This window comes from Canis lupus, chromosome 10, assembly GCF_011100685.1.
Source record: "Canis lupus familiaris isolate Mischka breed German Shepherd chromosome 10, alternate assembly UU_Cfam_GSD_1.0, whole genome shotgun sequence".
NCBI lineage: Eukaryota > Metazoa > Chordata > Mammalia > Carnivora > Canidae > Canis > Canis lupus.
Genome location: NC_049231.1, coordinates 1,369,901 through 1,387,164, shown reverse-complemented (window position 1 = coordinate 1,387,164; position 17,264 = coordinate 1,369,901). Strand labels below are relative to the sequence as shown.

Sequence of the window (17,264 nt, the reverse complement as noted above, 5' to 3'; positions counted from 1 at the left end):
GTGGCAAAACTGATGCTAAAAGTAAATATTTTGGGGCAGCCCCTGTGGCTCAACGGTTTAGCGCCACCTTCAGTCGAGGGCATGATCCTGGAGACTCTGGATCGAGTCCCACGTCGGGCTCCCTCTGCCTGTGTCTCTGCCTCTCTCTCTCTTTCATGAATAAATAAATAAAAATTTAAAAAAGTAAATACTTTGTTCTAATTCCACTGCAGAGTATTTTACCCAAAGAATACAAAAACACGAATTCAAAAAGATATATGCACCCTATGTTTATTGCAGCATTATTTACAACGGCTAAATTATGGAAGGAGCCCAAATGTCCAAGAGTAGATGATGGATAAAGAAGATGCTCTCTCTGCCTTCTGAGTACGGAGGTGGTTTCAGATTTCACCCAGGAAGCTCCTGTGAGGGTTTCAAACCAACACAAAATTATATAATTTTAAGTATTTCAGCATCAACTTTCATTCCCAAAAATGCCCCAGTTTCAACAATGATTATGCAGTCACCCTATATTTGGAATTATATACACTGCATGGGTTTTTTCTTTTTCCAATCAACATTGGAAATGTTGTCCAAAATCTTCAAACGTCCTATTGGGTTTTCTATTGAAGATGTGCACACCCGCCACTCTGCACTTGTCCTTGTCCTTCTTTCCTAAGAGTTTAAAATGAACAGCTTATCTGGAAGTCAAAGACAAAGATTTAATATGTTTTGCCATGTTAAGGTTTATTCTTTTCAACTGATGTAATGGTGCTCTAAAATTGTTGATATCTACCCATTCCACAAATATTTACCGTGTTTGTACCTGGCTAGACCCAGGGCCAAGTACCCTGTGTACCTGGTACCTCTCCAGAATGTTATAATCCACTGTGAGAGAGAAGTCTGTGGAGAGAAAACAGTAAAAAACAGCTCAGGAATAGTTACAGTGTTGATGAAGTGTCACCAGAATCCCTAGGAGGGAGAGGTCACTGGGGCAGGTCTTCCCAGAGGGCAGGGATAGCATGTATGAAGGTACAGGTTTTGGAATATTACTTAAAACCATAATCCAATTCCAAATCTTTATTTACCATAGATGTAAGGGGGAGGGATCCCTGGGTGGCGCAGCGGTTTAGCGCCTGCCTTTGGCCCAGGGCGCGATCCTGGAGACCCAGGATCGAATCCCACGTCAGGCTCCCGGTGCATGGAGCCTGCTTCTCCATTTGCCTGTGTCTCTGCCTCTCTCTCTCTCTCTCTCACTGTGTGCCTATCATAAATAAATAAAAAAAAAATTAAAAATAAAAATAAAATAAAAATAAAAAATAAAAAAAGATGTAAGGGGGATAACTAAACCGGTGGTGTTCTTCTGTTTTCTATTCACTGCCTCAACAAACCTCTATGTGACATGTACCAACTAACTCCAGGGGAAACTGAAGTCTTCAGAATTTTACAGGCCGGGGAAGAGACAGCCACATCACGCTGCACATTTGTCACAATGTGGTGAGCGCTGGGATGGCGGTTCCTCTGATGTTTTGTGCTCCAACCAGAGGAAAAGCCATGCCTCAGACTAAGGGCAAGAGAACAGAGTCAGGGAAGTGTTCTTAGAAGTGATACCTAAACTGAGATTTTATTTTGTTTTTTATGTGATAAAACATACGTAACAAATTTTACCATTCTAATCATTTTTAAGTATAGAGTTAAGTGGCAATAAGGATATCCACATGGTGCAACCTGAACTGAGACTCTTACAATGATTCTTTTTAATTTTTTACAATGCTCTTTGTAGAAAATTTAGAAAGTATGACTTACAGGAATAAAACAAGGAAGGAAATGAGAAATAAAGGCAGACAGGCAAAGGATGGAGAAAGAACAATCCGTAATCCCACTGGACAGAACCCATGTTAACACTCGAATGTGTATCCTTTTAGACTTTTCTTTATTTTTTTTTAAGATTTTATTTATTCATGAGAGACCCAGAGAGAGGCAGAGACACAGGCAGAGGGAGAATCTGACACGGGACTCCATCCCGGGACCCCAGGATCACGCCCCGGGCGGAAGGCGGGCACCAAACCACTGAGCCACCCAGGGATCCCTAGACTTTTCTTTATTTGTGTGAGTATATGTATGCACATGTGTAACCTTTTTAAATTTATTATTATTATTTTTTAGAGTGATAGTGAGGAGAGGGGCAGAGAAGACAGAAGAGAAAGAAAGAATCTCAAGCAGACTCCCCACTGAGGGTGGAGCCTAAGGCAGGGCTCAACCCCAGGACCCTGAGATCATGACCTGAGCCAAAGGCAGACGAGTAACCGACTCAGCTACCCAGGTGCCCCACAGGTGTTTCCTTTTTAAAAGCCAAATGCAGGGGCACCTGGGTGGCTCAACTGGTTATGTGTCTGCCTGACTCAGGTTCATGATCTTAGTGTCCTGAGGTTGAGTCCCACATCGGGTTCCCTGCTTGGTGGGGAGCCTGCTTCTCCCTCTGCCTGTGTCTCTGCCTCTCTCTCTTTCTCTCTCTTTCTCTCTCTCTCTGGGTCTCTCATGAATAAATAAAATCTTTTAAAAAAATAAATAAATTGCTGGATTTAAGGGTATTCATAACATTACAAATTCTAATGATGTATAATCAAACTAGCCCCCAACAGGCTTGAAGCAATTTACATTCTCACAAGCAGTGGGTCAAAGTGCCCTAAGCCAGGACTTGAGGCTTCCTTAAGGACGCACTGCCCTCATTGGGAGACTGTTAGTTGCTGCTGGACCGGAGGTGAGAAGTCCTCGTCAAGGAAAACTCTGAAAACCATTCCTTTAACTGGAAGTGAAAGTACGAAAACATCTAGAGTTGCCTGCTTTGTCCTCTGGCAATAAGAAACTATACAGGTGGTAAGAATGTCAACTTGGCCCTTAAATTATTACAGAGGCTTTGCGTAATGCTGTCCCCAACTCCCATCCTATCATCTACCCCTAGTTGAAGGCACCCCAGTGCTTTCTTTCCCCTATTCCCTAAGAACAGGAACCTCATCACACTGATTAATAGACTGGTTTTCTGGCCTGCCAGAAATATACATATAAATATCTCCTATCATAAACACAACATAAATTATAGAAAATTAAAACATTACAAACATGTACAATGCAGAAAGTATAGGTCCAGGGTGCTTGGGGGCTCAGTCGGTCAAGCATCTGCCTTCGGTTCAGGTCATGATCCCAGGGTCCTGGGATTGATCCCCACAGCAGGCAGTCTGCTTCTCCCTCTTCTCCCCCTGCTTGTGTTTTCTCTCTCTCTCTCTGTCAAATAAATAAATAAAATCTTAAAAAAAAAAGAAAGAAAATATAGGTTCAATCAATCCCCATCCTGCCTCTGAGACAAACACCAACAACCGGGATTATTTCTCTCTTACACACACATACACCTGCCCCTCACATGCATGCATGTATGTATATGTACATATATAAATTTATTTTTAAAGAGGTTTCATAATATACATGCTACTCTATATTTTTTAATTGATAATATATCTTACACACAGCTTTCTATGTAGATAAAAACTTGATGATTTAGAGGTTTTGTTTAAGCAATTCACTAACAGGAAGGTTAATGTTTTATTTATCCTGTACAGCACATCTAAATGAATGTCTAGAGGCTTCCAACGGTACAAAATAGTGTAATTCATGGGGGAAAAACTCCTAAACGTGCAGAGAGAGCTATCACTCTTTTGAGTTCCAGTCAGCAATCTAAGTTGATTTTTGTTCCTACAATTGCTAACTCTTCAAGAAAACCTTCCCCTCAAAGCATCAGAAAAAAAGATAATTTTATATTTCCTGTATTTGCATCATTCGACAAATATTTATTTAATGACTACTAGATGAAAGGTCCTAAAGTTTTACTGACACATTTATTGATTGATTTCCTCTATAAGGACTAAACTATTTTGTAATGCTGGTGCCCTCTAAACAGTCTACACTTTACTAAATCAACTGACAGTATAAATAGAAGTTTCTGTAAATGATCTACTTGAACATATTTTTTTTGAAACAGTGTTTGGCCACAATACAATTTTTAACAATACCTACTAAAATGAGAACCTAGAAAAGTAGATTCAAATTATTACTCCCTATTGAAAAAAATGTGGTTTTTTTTTTACATTCAACAAATACTTTTTTACTGTTACTGAACATGAGGTATAGTAATAGGTGTTTAAAGATGCAGTTCCTATAATTTGAGATTATACAGACTATAATTTCTTTAAATTTTATTTTTGTTATTAAAATTTGTGTCCTACAAAATAGTATAAAGAATATTAATTAGGGGTGCCTGAGTGGCTCAGTTAGTTGAACATCCAACACTTGATTTTGGCTCAGGTCATGATCTTAGGGACCTGGGATTAAGCCCTGCATCAGGTTCCCAGGCTCAGTGGGAGTCTGCTTGAGATTATCTCTCTCCCTCTCCCTCTGCCCCTCACCCCCCTGCCTTGCTCTCTTAATCTCAAATAAATAAATAAATAAATAAATAAATAAATAAATATTTTTTAAAAAGAATATTAACTAATGCCTGCACCTATATAACACCTAGCTTAAGAAATATAACATTAGTTCAATTGACATCTCCAATATACACTTCCTCAATCCCCAAAAGTAATTCCTCAATCCCCAAAGGTAATTACCATCAGGTAGTAAACATGCTAGTACTTCTACTATATACATTTATGTCCATAAGCAATATAGAGCACTTTCTGCAAGTTCTAACACTTTAAACAAAAGATATCATACTACTGTTCATATCTTCTGCAACCTATTTTTGTCACTCATTGTGTTTTTAAATATTATCTACATTGATATATGTAGCTTAATCCTCATGAGGATTCATGTTAACCATCAGATGGATGGTTAGATGGATGGATGGTTGGATAGATAGATAGATAGATAGATAGATAGATAGATAGATAGATGATAGATGAATGGATGATAAGTAGTCATCCAACCATTGTATGAACATACTACAATTTATCCATTTATCCTGTAAATCAACAGATAAGTTGTTTCTAGTTTATCATAATTCAAACAATAAAATAATGGAGTTTGTTGTACAGATCTTCTTGTGTGCATGTATGATATTTATGATCTGTATCTGGGAGTGAAATTGTTGAGTCATAGGGCAACTGCATTTCAACTTTATCAGATATTTCCCAAATTGCTCACCAAAATGGCTCTACAAATTTAATCTTTTTTTTTTTTTTTAAAGATTTTATTTATTTATTCATGATAGTCACACAGAGAGAGACAGAGAGGCAGAGACACAGGCAGAGGGAGAAGCAGGCTCCATGCACCGGGAGCCCGACGTGGGATTCGATCCAGGGTCTCCAGGATCGTGCCCCGGGCCAAAGGCAGGCGCCAAACCGCTGCGCCACCCAGGGATCCCTACAAATTTAATCTTGCACAGGAGTGTGGAACCTACCATTGATCTGTAGCTTCCCGCTTGGTATTGGCTGACTTTAATTTTTGGCAGTATCGTGGATGTGGAATTGTATCTCTCTGTGGTTTTACTTTGCATTTCTCTGGTTACTAGTGAAAATGAGTATATTTTATATATGTATTAGTCATTCATATTTTCATTTCCTCTGTTCATTTTTCTTTTCTTTTCTTTTTTTTTTTTAGAGAATTAACAATTATACTGAGTCTTCTGACCTACTCATAAACAGTGTATCTATCCATTATATTGTGGCTTTCTTTATTTTTTTTATTTTTAATTCCAGTATAGTTAACATACAATGTTGTATTAGTTTCAGGTATATAATGCAGTGATTCAACAATCATCTATGTGTTACTCAGTGCTCATTAAGATAAGTGTACTCTTATTAATCTCTTTCACCTATTTCACCCATCACCCCCAACAACCTCCCCTCTGGTAACCATCTGTTCTCAATAGTTAAGAGTCTGTTTTTTGGTTTGTCTTCCCCTCCCTCCCCACCTTTTTCCCTTGTCCATTTTTCTATCATTGTTTCTTTTTCTTTTTCTTTTTTTTTTAATAATCTCTACACGCAATGTGGGACTCAGACTCATGACCCTGAGATCAAGTTGCATGTTCTACCAACTTAACCAGCCAGGTACCCCATCACTGTTTCTCTTGGTTATAATTTCAAATTCTCTCCATTTAACAGTAAAACTCTGTGATATATATGGAACCACAAAAGACCCCAAAATGGCAAATAAATCCTGAGAAAAACAAAGCAGGAAGCATCACACTTTCTGATTTCAACTACACTATAAAGCTATAGGGTTTAAAACAGTAAGATACTGAGACGCCTGGGTGGCTCAGTAGGTTAACATTTGCCTTCAGCTCAGGTCATGATCTCAGGTCCTGGGATCAAGCCCCACATTGGGCTCTCTACTCAGTAGGGAGCCTGATTCTCCCTCTTCCTCTGCTGCTCTCCTTGCTTGGGCTCTCTCTCTCTCAAATAAATAAACAAAATCTTAAAAAATAATTATAATAAAATAAAACAGTATGGTACTGACATAAAAACAGTCAACTAGACCAGTGAAAAAGAATCAAGAGTCCAGAGATAAACCCTAGGATATACAATCAACTTATATTTGACAAGGGAGCCAAGAATATTCAATGAATAAAAGACAGTTTCTTCAATAAATGGTGCTGGGAAAACTGGCTATTCATTTGTAAAGAATGAAACTGGACCTTTATCTAACACTACCCACAAAAATAAAATTGAAATGGATTAGACTTAAATGTAAGATGGAAACCATGAAACTCCTAGGAGAAAACAAAGGGAAAAAGCTTCTTGACATGGGTCTTAGAAATGATTTTTTTGGAAGTCACACCTAAAGCACAAGCAACAGAAAAAAATAAATAAATAAGTGGGACTACATCAAACTAAAAAGCATCTGTACAGAAAAAAAAATCAACAAAGCGGAAGGACAACCCACTGAATGGAAAAAAAATTTGCAAACCATATATCTGATAAGGAATTAATATCCAGGGATCCCTGGGTGGCGCAGCGGTTTGGCGCCTGCCTTTGGCCCAGGGCGCGATCCTGGAGATCTGGGATCGAATCCCACATCAGGGTCCCGGTGCATGGAGCCTGCTTCTCCCTCTGCCTATGTCTCTGCCTCTCTCTCTCTCTCTCTCTGTGTGACTATCATAAATAAATAAAAAATTTTTTAAAAAAGGAATTAATATCCAAAATATATTAAGAACTCATTCAACTCAATAGGAAAAAAAAAAAAAACAAATAATCCAATTTTAACGATGGGCAAAGAATGGAGTAGGCATTTTTCCAAAGAAGATACATGAATGGCCAACAGGTACATGAAAAGATCCTCAATATCTCTAGTCACTAGGGAAATGCAATTAAAACCACAATGAGATATCACCCCACACCTGTTAGAATGGCTATCATTAAAAAGATATGAGATAACAAATGCTAGCATGGATGTGGAGAAAAGGGAATTTTTATGTCCTATTGGTGAGAATGTAAGTTGGTACAGCCACTATGAAAAACAGCATGAAACCTCCACAAAAAAATTAAATATAAAACTACCATATGACCCAGTAATTCCACTTCTGGTAATATATCCAAAAGACATAAAAATACTAATGCAAAAAAAAAAATACTAATGGAAAAGGTATCTGCACCCTCATGTTCATAGCAACACTACTGACATTGGCCAAGACAAACAATGGATAAAGTTGTGAGATATGTATATATAATATATAATATTATATATATGGGTACATGTATATATATGGATGCCTGCTTATATATATAATTATTATTATTTATATGATTATTTATTTATATGTATATATATACCCAGGCATCCCTACATTTATCTTTTAAAAAAAAGATTTATGTATTTATTTGAGAGAGTACATGAGCAGGGGGTGGGGGAGCAGAGGGGAAGAAAGAGGAAAAGCAGACTCCTGGTTGAGTGTGGAGCCTGGAGTGTGGATCTCAAGAGTCCTGAGTACATTTATCTTGGGGCACCTGGGTCGCTCAGTGGTTGAGCATCTGCCTTCGGCTCAGGGCGTGATCCTGGGGTCCTGGGATCAAGTCCCGCATCAGGCTCCCTGGAAGGAGTCTGCTTCTCCCTCTCCCTATGTCTCTGCCTGTCTCTGTGTGTCTCTCATGAATAAATAAATAAAATCTTTTTTAAAAAAGAGTACATTTATCTTGATGAGCACTAAGTAATATGTAGAATTGCTGAAGCACTGTATTATATACCTGAAACTAATTTAACACTGTATATTAACTATACTGGAATTAAAATAAAATAAAATAAAATAATTAAAATTTAAATATCCTCCCTTGGATGAAAAAAAAACAGCACAAACTTCCACTTATAAGATAAATAACTACTAGACTATAATATAAATATGATGCTAATGTTGCTGTATAATATATAGGAAAGTTATTAAGAGAGTAGATCTTAAGAGTTCTCAACGCAAGGAGACTGCTTTTTATTTTATCTATATGAGATGATAGATGTTAACTAAACCTATTGTGGTTAATTATCTCACACTATATGTAAATTCAACCATCATGCGATATACCTTAAACTTATACAGTCATGTATGTGAATTATTTCTCAATAAAACTGGAAAAAAATTTTAATTTTAAAAATTTGTGGTGTATTTGTGGTTACCTATGGTGTAAATACATCTCTCCAATTGGTGGCTTGTCTTTTGGCCTATGATATAGAGAAGTCCTTAATTTCATTGCAGTCAGACTTAATACCTCCTTACGACTGTGTTTTTGTGTATATATATCTTATTTAAAGAGTCTTCCCTAGCCTACATATATAAATATGCTCTCAATGTTTTATTTAGATCATTAGAAAGTTTTGCTTTTCACATTTAGGTATTTATTCCTCTGGAACTCATTTTTGTGTGTAGTATGGAATAGGTATCAAATTTTATTATTATCCATTAAAAAAAAAAACTATTCTCCAATATTTGTTATCAGATTGTTTCCCCACTACCTTTTTATGATACTGTTGTGTCAAGCTTCCACATGTCTCAGCTCTCTAATCTGCTCTTTTTTTTAAGGTTTTGTTTAAATTCTAGTTACTTAATCTATAGTATAATATTGGTTTCAGGAGTAGAATTTAGTGATTCATCACTTACATATAACACCCAGCGCTCATCACAAGTGCCCTTCTTAATACTCATCACCCATTTAGCCCATTCCCCACCCACCTCCCCTCCAGCAACCCTCAGTTTGTTCTCTATAGTTAAGTCTCTTATGGTTTGCCTCCTTCTCTTTTTTGCCTCTTCCCCTATGTTAATCTGTTTGTTTTTAAAGTTCCACATATGGATGAAATCATAAATATTTGTCTTTCTCTGACTGAGTTATTTCAATTAGCGTAATACACTCTGGCTCCATGCACATCACTGCAAATGGCAAGATTTTGTTGTTTTTGATGGCTGAATAGTATTTCATTGTGTATATATACACCTTCTTTATCCATTCATCAGTCGATGAACATTTGGGCTCTTTCCATAATTTGACTTTTGGGTTTTTTAATTATTTTTTAAAGATTTTTATTTATTTATTTGACAGAGAGAGCACAAACAGGAGGAGCGGCAGAAGGAGAGGGAGAAGCAGACCACCTGCTGAGCAGGGAGCCCTACTCAGGGCTGGATCCCAGGACCTTGGGATCATGACCTGAGTTGAAGGCTGATGCTTAACCCACTGAGCCACCCAGCTAGCTGCCCCTGTAATTTGACTATTGTTGATAATGCTGCTGTAAACATCAAGGTGCTTGAGCCCCTTCTAAATTAGTATTTTTGTATCCTTTGGGTAAATTCCTGAGTCATAAGGTAGTTCTATTTTTAACTCTTTGAGGAGCCTCCATGCAGTCTTCCAGAGTGGCTGCATCAGTTCACATTCCCACCAACAGTGTAAGAGTTCACATTCCCACCCTTTTCTCCACATCCTCACCAACATCTGTTGTTTTCTGTGTTATTAATTTTAGCCACCCTAACTGATGTGAGGTGGTATCTCATTGTGGTTTTGATTTGTTTTCCCTGATAATGAGTGATGTTGAGCATCTTTTTTGTATCTGTTAGCCATCTGTATGTCTTCTTTGGGAAAATGTCTATTCATGTCTTTTCCCCATTTCTTAACTGGATTATTTGGTTTTTGGGTGTTGAGTTTGATAAGTTCTTTATATATTTTCAATACTAACCTTTTATCAGTTCCGTCATTGCAAATATCTTCTCCTGTTGGTTGCCTTTTAGTTTTATTGATTCTTTCCTTCACTGTGCAGAAGCTTTTTATCTTAATAAAGTCCCAATCATTCATTTTCAATTTTGTTTCCTTTGCCTCCAGAGACATGTCTAGTAAGTATGCTAAGGCTGAGGTAAAAAATGTTGCTGCCTCTGTTCTCTAGGATTTCCATGGTTTCCGGTCTCACATTTAGGTCTTTCTTCCATTTTGAGTTTATTTTTGTGTATAATATAAGAAAATGGTCCAGTTTCATTCCTCTGCACATTGCTATCCAGTTTTCCGAATACCATTTGTTGAAGAGACTTTTTTTCCATTGGATATTCCTTCCTGCTTTGTTGAAGATGAGTTGACCATAGAGTTGAGGGTCCATTTCTGGGTTCTCTATTCTGTTCCATTGATCTAGGTGTCTGTTTTTGTGCCAGTACCATGTTGTCTTGATGATCACAGCTTTGTAAGACAACTTGAAATCCAGCATTGTGATGCCACCAGCTTTGGTTTTCTTTTTCAGCATTCCTTTGGCTATTCGGGATCTTTTCTGGTTCCATATAATTTTTAGGATTGTATTTTGTATTTTCTGTGGAAAATGTTGATGGTATTTTGATAGGGATTGCATTGAATGTGTAGATTGCTCTCGGTAGCATAGACATTTTCACAATATTTGTTCTTCTAATCCATGAGCATGGTTTAGTGGTCACAGACTCCTTTAGTTTTTGTTTGTCTGGGAAACTCTTTTATCTCTCTTTTTATTCTGAATGACAGCCTTGCTGGGTAAAGTATCTTTGGCTGCCTATTTTTGCCGGTCAGCACATTGAATATATCATGCTACTGTCTTCTGGCCTGCCAACTTTCTGTGGAGAGATCTGCCGCTAACTTTATTTGTCTTCCCTTGTAAGTTAGGATTTTCTTTCTCCTTGCCTGCAGTGTTGAGTATTTGGACCTTATCCAATGTTGGCAAGTTCTAACTAGGTGTGCTTGGGTTTGCTTGTTAAGAGGCTAGATTCTATTTCCCCCTAGAGCTTAAGTTTGGCAGCACTCTGCTCGTAGACTTGGTGAGTCCCGCAGGTTTACGCTGGTCTTCTGGGGGAAGGACCCACTGCTACTCTCTCAGGCACCCTTGCCCAAGTTAAGGGGGCATAGCTTGGTATAATTGGCTCAAGCCCTCACTGTGGGTGTTATGCTGATGGGGTGGGGAAAGGAGGCAGTTCATACCCCTGCTGTTCAGGAAGCCCTCACAGAAGAGTGAACCATCTCCCCTCATGTGTCCCAGGCTTCCCTCAGATCCTTGCCTTCACCCTGTCTGTGTCTAAGCTATCTGCTCCCCCAACAGAGCAGTGCTCCTGCATTTTATCTCAGGTCCACTGGCTGGGTTTCAAAATTCCAAATTTGGGGCACTGGGCTGGCTCATGGGGTTAGCATCTGCCTTCAGATCAGGTCATGATCCCAGCATCCTGGGATTGAGCCTACATCAGTCTCCCTGTGCAGAGAGATTGCTTCTCCCTCTCCCTCTGCCTGCTGCTCCCCTTGCTTGTGCTTTCTCTCCCTCTCTCTGTCAAATAAATAAAACCTTTAAAAAAAAACAAAAACAAATTTTAGAGAGCTAGGGAGGCATGGACCCTCCCTGATTCTCTGGAGGAGAGTCTCACTGCACTATAGCTGGTGCCAATTTGTCCTAGAAGGGCAGTCACACGAATGCACAGAGCTTGGAGTTTGTGGCAAAGTGCAGCAAAAAAGCTGGTGTCCAGGTTAGCTGCCCTTAGCATCTCTATTCATATGCTAATGAGTGGGGCAGCTCAATGGCACTCGCTCTTTTGTCGCTCTTTTGTCCCCTGGAGAGACAGTGCCACCTCTCCCAAATGCACTCCAAGAAGAACTGTTTTTCCCAGTGCAACTCCGGGGATCCTCAAACCATGCATCCGCTCCTGGGCCTCTCCCATCCTTCTCCACAGGAGTACCAATATATCTGCCAGGGTCCACCCAGCGATGTGCAGACTTCTAAAACTTTAGTCTTTGAGCTCTGCTGCTTGTAAAAACTTGCAATACTCAGCCCCTTCCATTTTCCCCATCAGTGGTTTTGGGGAAGTGTTTTTCTTGTGCAATGCCCTGAGCTCTGTTCTCTCTTTGTCACTCTCCCCTCTCTCCCTGATCAGGACACCCTTCTCTCTGCAGCAACAGTGATTGTTTTCTCCCCCAAATCATGTCTCAGCATCTCCTACCTTCCACAGTGTGGCCTCTTTTCTCCTGGTTGTGCAATTTGTTCTCTCACTCCTCAGATTGATTTCCTGGGTATTCAGATGATTTGATATTTGTCTAATTATGTCCTAGGGATGAGGTAAATAGAGGGTCCTACTACTCCACTGTTTTAACCCAAATCCCTCCACTCAGCTCTTTACATCTTTTTTTTTTTTTTAAGATTTTATTTATTTATTCATGAGAGACACAGAGAGGCAGAGACAGAGGGAGAAGCAGGCTCCCTATGGGGAGCCTGATGCAGGACTCAATCCCAGGACCCCAGGATCACGACCTGAGCCAGAGGCAAATGCTCAATCACTGAGCCACCCAGGTGCCCCTCCACTTTTTTTCAGCTCTTTACATCTATTGGTCTATCTTTGCTTTGCATTTATTTGTTTATATTATTTTTATAGTAAGTCTAATGCTCAGAGGAGGCAAGTTTCCTTTATCTTGTTCTTCAAAAGTCTCTTGGTAGTGCATACCTTTTTGCTCTTACTATTAAATTTGAAAACCAGCTTTTTAATTTGAATAAAATGCTGTTGGAATTTTAACTGGATTGGATTTATAAGTTATTTGAAAGAAACTGATATATCTTTTTCTGATATTGAGACTCCCTATTCATAGTGATGGTATGTTTTTACATTTACTTAGGCTTTCTTTAATGTCTTGCAATAAAATTTTATAATTTCCCAAGTGAAGGCATTGCATATCTTCTGTTAGATTTATTCCTAGGTACTTTATATTTTTTGTTGCTGTTGCAAATGATAGCTTTTTATATTACAGTTCCTATATAATGTCTGAGATTTCCTTCAATATAAACCAGGTTTGAATTTAGAATCATGTTAATGTTTTACATATTCAAAAAATAAAATCAGGGCAGCCGGGTGGCTCAGTTACTGAAGCACTAAGCCTTCAGCTCAGGTCATGATCTCAGAGTCCTGGGATTGAGCCTGTTCAGTGGGGAGGCTGCTTCCCCGCCTTCCTCTGCCCCTCCCCCCACTCCACTCATGCTCTCTCTCAAATAAATAAATAAATAAATAAATAAATAAATAAATAAATAAATAAATTCTTTAAAAAAATAAAATCAATGAGCTTGCACGGGGAAAAAAGGTAAATTAAATACTAACAGGAAAGAAATACACCAAACTGTGTTTTGAATGAATAAAAATACACTGAATGAAGAAAAAAAATCTAATGTTTGCAAGGAGTACTTTGACTATATATTTTCTGTTTAAAGACAAACAGACACACACACACACACGTAAATATTGAACTCCAGGGATCCCTGGGTGGCACAGCGGTTTAGTGCTTGCCTTTGGCCCAGGGCCTGATCCTGGAGACCTGGGATTGAATCCCACGTCGGGCTCCTGGTGCATGGAGCCTGCTTCTCCCTCTGCCTGTGTCTCTGCCTCTCTCTCTCTCTCTGTGTGTGACTATCATAAATAAATAAATAAATAAAAATAAATAAATAAATAAATAATAAATTTTAAAAAAATATTGAACTCCATCTGGTAGATTTTTTAAAAAGTTGTACGGGTATAAGAATTCTAAAAATATGAAACACATAATGACAGCAATGGCTTATAACTAATTAAATAAGAATCCATGAGTCCATTCTTATAATAAATTAAAAAATAAAGGAGATGGAAATTTCAAGTTGTAGATGGAATGAGGGAGTTACAAATCACCATTTGTAATCATCACAGTAATAACTGATTGTAAAAAGAATCACTAATAATTATAAAATTAGTAGGTAAAAGTTTGATGAAGAACAGGATATTTATATAATCTCAAAATATCCTCACAAATTACCTATTAATTACAAAAGAAAAAAATTAACTTTATAGTGGAGAAACTTGGCAGACTCTGTTTTAACCAAGGGTTCAAACTTAACATCACCAATAATGAGATAAACTGACATCTATGACCACTGATATGATGCACTGAGAGGGACACGATATTACCTCTGTGGCATTTTTGCCAAAATGCATAACCTGAATCTGATCATGAGGACAGGCCATACAATCCAAATGGGGGGGATGCTTTACAAAATAACTAGTACTCTTCAAAAATATCAGTATCATAAAAGTTGTTTTTTTGTTTTTTGTTTTTTTTTGTTTTTTTTTTTTCAGTTAAGAAGCTATTATAGGTAAATGAGAGTACAGGGAGATAACAACTAAATCAAAGTATGACCCTGTATTGGATCTGTTTAAATGGAATAGATAATTCTATAATCTGTTTAACTATCTAAAAAATACTACTGATAGTGTTCTGACATTTGGGACAACCAAAAGTAAAAAATAAAAACAGTGCAAGTAAAAAACCAAGGCAATGAGGAACTCTCAGAAAACAACCAAAAAAATCATGGTACTATAAAGGAAAAATATTTGACTAAACAGTACGCAATAGTAACATACTTAACAAAGTCAACACTATTAATTTGACTGAAAATAAGATAAAACTTTATTAAAAATATGGAAATATAGGAAATGGCCAGGAAAGTGGTATAAATAAGCTAATAGGAAAAATCAACAGGATTTTCCTTAACAAGAAATCAACTGAGAATGTCTAAACTTAATAAATCAAGAAGTAACAGTATATTATTTACAAATACAGAGATTACTACCAGAAGAAGTAGCTAAAAGTTAAAAGCATTTACCTCTGAGGAGCAGCAATGAAGGGTTGGGAACTGCTGGCTTTTTTTTTTTAAGCTTTTGAATGTTAGCTGAACATTTCACTATGTGTGTGTGTGTATATTTTAGATTTTATTTATTTATTCACGATAGACAATAGAGAGAGAGGCAGAGACACATGAGGAGGGAGAAGCAGGCTCCATGCCAGGAGCCCAACGCAGGACTCGATCCCCAGACTCCAGGATCACGCCCTGGGCCAAAGGCAGGCGCCAAACCGCTGAGCCATCCAGGGATCCCCTGTGTATATTATTTTAATTAAAAACATTAAAAACCACTTATTTTTAAACAAAGAAGAAACATCCTCAAAAACAGCTGGCAACAGAGAGAAGGCAGAAATATTTCATTTAAATAAATGAAATATTTATTTAAAGTACCATAGTACAGATCCATTTCAAATAAACAGGCCCATATATTTCTCAATAGTCCTCAAGCAATTGTATAATTGCACAGGAAAACTATTCATTTTTGTAAAGAAATAATATTAAAACAAGTTCAATTGTTTTCAGTCCACTCTGTTTAACAGGCAAAGAAAAACGATGTATTTGGAAATATTCTAATGAAAAAACGCTTAAAATAGTAAAAATTTATTACCTAAAGGAAAATGCTTTGGATATCTATAATATAAACATGTTAATTCCAAATAAGGATTACTGAGATACTAATGATCAATTTCAGACTTTCCTCTTCTTCATTTCAAGAGCCATCAAACTAGTTTTCTTAGACTGCTTGGGCTGGTTTGGGCCAGGATCTCGTCAATATGTAGTCTGCCAGTGATGTAGGCAAATAAGATAAAGGAATGAAGAAAAACTGAGAATCCCAACCAGCTGAATATCGAGTGCGGGGATGCACAGATGTCAAAGCATGTTCCATGCAGTCAGTGACCAGGTTCAGGTTTGTGCTACATTTCAAGAGCCCTTGTTTGACGCCATTGTGATCTGTATACAAAAAGAGAAATGACGGTTAGCGATCTTACTCCCTGTGGTTTTGGGTTTTTAAGATTTTATTTATTTATCTGAGAGAGAGAGAGAGAGAGAATAAGTGGGGGACAGGGGCTGAGGAAGGAGAAGCAGACTCTCTGCTGAGCACAGGGAGCCCATCCCAGGACAGGGGCTCCATCCCAGGACTCTGAGGTCACAACCTGAACCAAAAGACACCTAACCAATTGAGCCACCCAGGCGTCCCAATCTTTGCATTTTAATGTTAAGATCCTGTTATACTCTCATAGAAGTCTAACTACATTTTATTTCTACAAGAATTAGGCTGATTAGATCTATGCTTCCCAGTGACAGCCACTAGCCAAATGTAGTTACTGAACTTAAAATATAGCTAGTATAACTAAAAATGGAATTTAAAAATTTTAATTTTAAAACTCAAATCCATTGTTGTAAAACGTTTTAGTATTTTTGGAATAACAGAGATATGTGAATCTACCTTTGCAACTGGAAAGTTTTTAAATCTTGTTGAGATATAATTAATATACCATAAAATTCAGCCATTTATTTTTTTTTTAAGATTTATTTATTTATTCATAAGAGACACAGAGAGGGAGAAGCAGGTTCCCTGCAGGGAGCCCGATGCGGAACTTGATCCCACATCCCGGGATCAAACCCTGAGCCAAAGGCACATGCCCAACCGCTGAGCCACCCAGGCATCCCAAAATTCAGCCATTTAAAGTGAAATCAATGGCTTTTAGTATATTCAGAGTTATGTAACATCACCACAGTCTAAGTGTACAACATTCTTATTATCCCCAGAAGAAAACTTATACCTCTCAGCATCACCAACCCAGCTGTAGGGTTGCTGTCTCTGTGGATTGCCTTTTCTGGACCTTTCATATACATAGAATTACACATTGTAATCCTTTGGGACTGGCTTCTTTTCACTAAGCAAAACGTTCTCAAGCCAAACATTCTCAAGCCTCTTCCAGGCTGTAGCATGTATCAGTACTTCATTCCTTTTTATTGCCAAAAAATATCCTATTGTATGACTATTGTCTTTTGCGTACCCAGTCATCAGTTGATGACATTTAAGTAGTTTCTGCTTTTGAGATATTATGAATAATACTGCTGGCAACACTAAATTTTCTTAATCTATAGATGAAGTATTTCCTAGGAAAATTTAGCAT

At 37.8% G+C, this 17,264-nt stretch overlaps 1 protein-coding gene and 1 long non-coding RNA gene across 9 annotated transcripts in view; both read right to left on the bottom strand.

Moving 5' to 3' along the window:
• Positions 1-254: 254 nt before the first annotated feature.
• LOC119873745 lies at positions 255-1,061 on the bottom strand. Its single transcript, XR_005365124.1, has 2 exons — positions 507-1,061; positions 255-402 (listed from the first exon to the last, which is right to left on the bottom strand). It is a non-coding gene; the product is annotated as an uncharacterized LOC119873745 (long non-coding RNA).
• Positions 1,062-15,477: 14,416 nt separating this feature from the next.
• The window catches only part of HSD17B6 (hydroxysteroid 17-beta dehydrogenase 6), a 68,167-nt gene continuing 66,380 nt past the window's right edge, over positions 15,478-17,264 (bottom strand). For all 8 annotated transcript variants that reach the window (XM_038549732.1, XM_038549729.1, XM_038549727.1 and 5 more), the window contains one exon: positions 15,478-16,074. In XM_038549732.1, the coding sequence (XP_038405660.1) occupies positions 15,857-16,074 (218 nt within the window). In that variant the 3' untranslated portion in view covers positions 15,478-15,856. The remainder of the gene's footprint in view (positions 16,075-17,264) is intronic.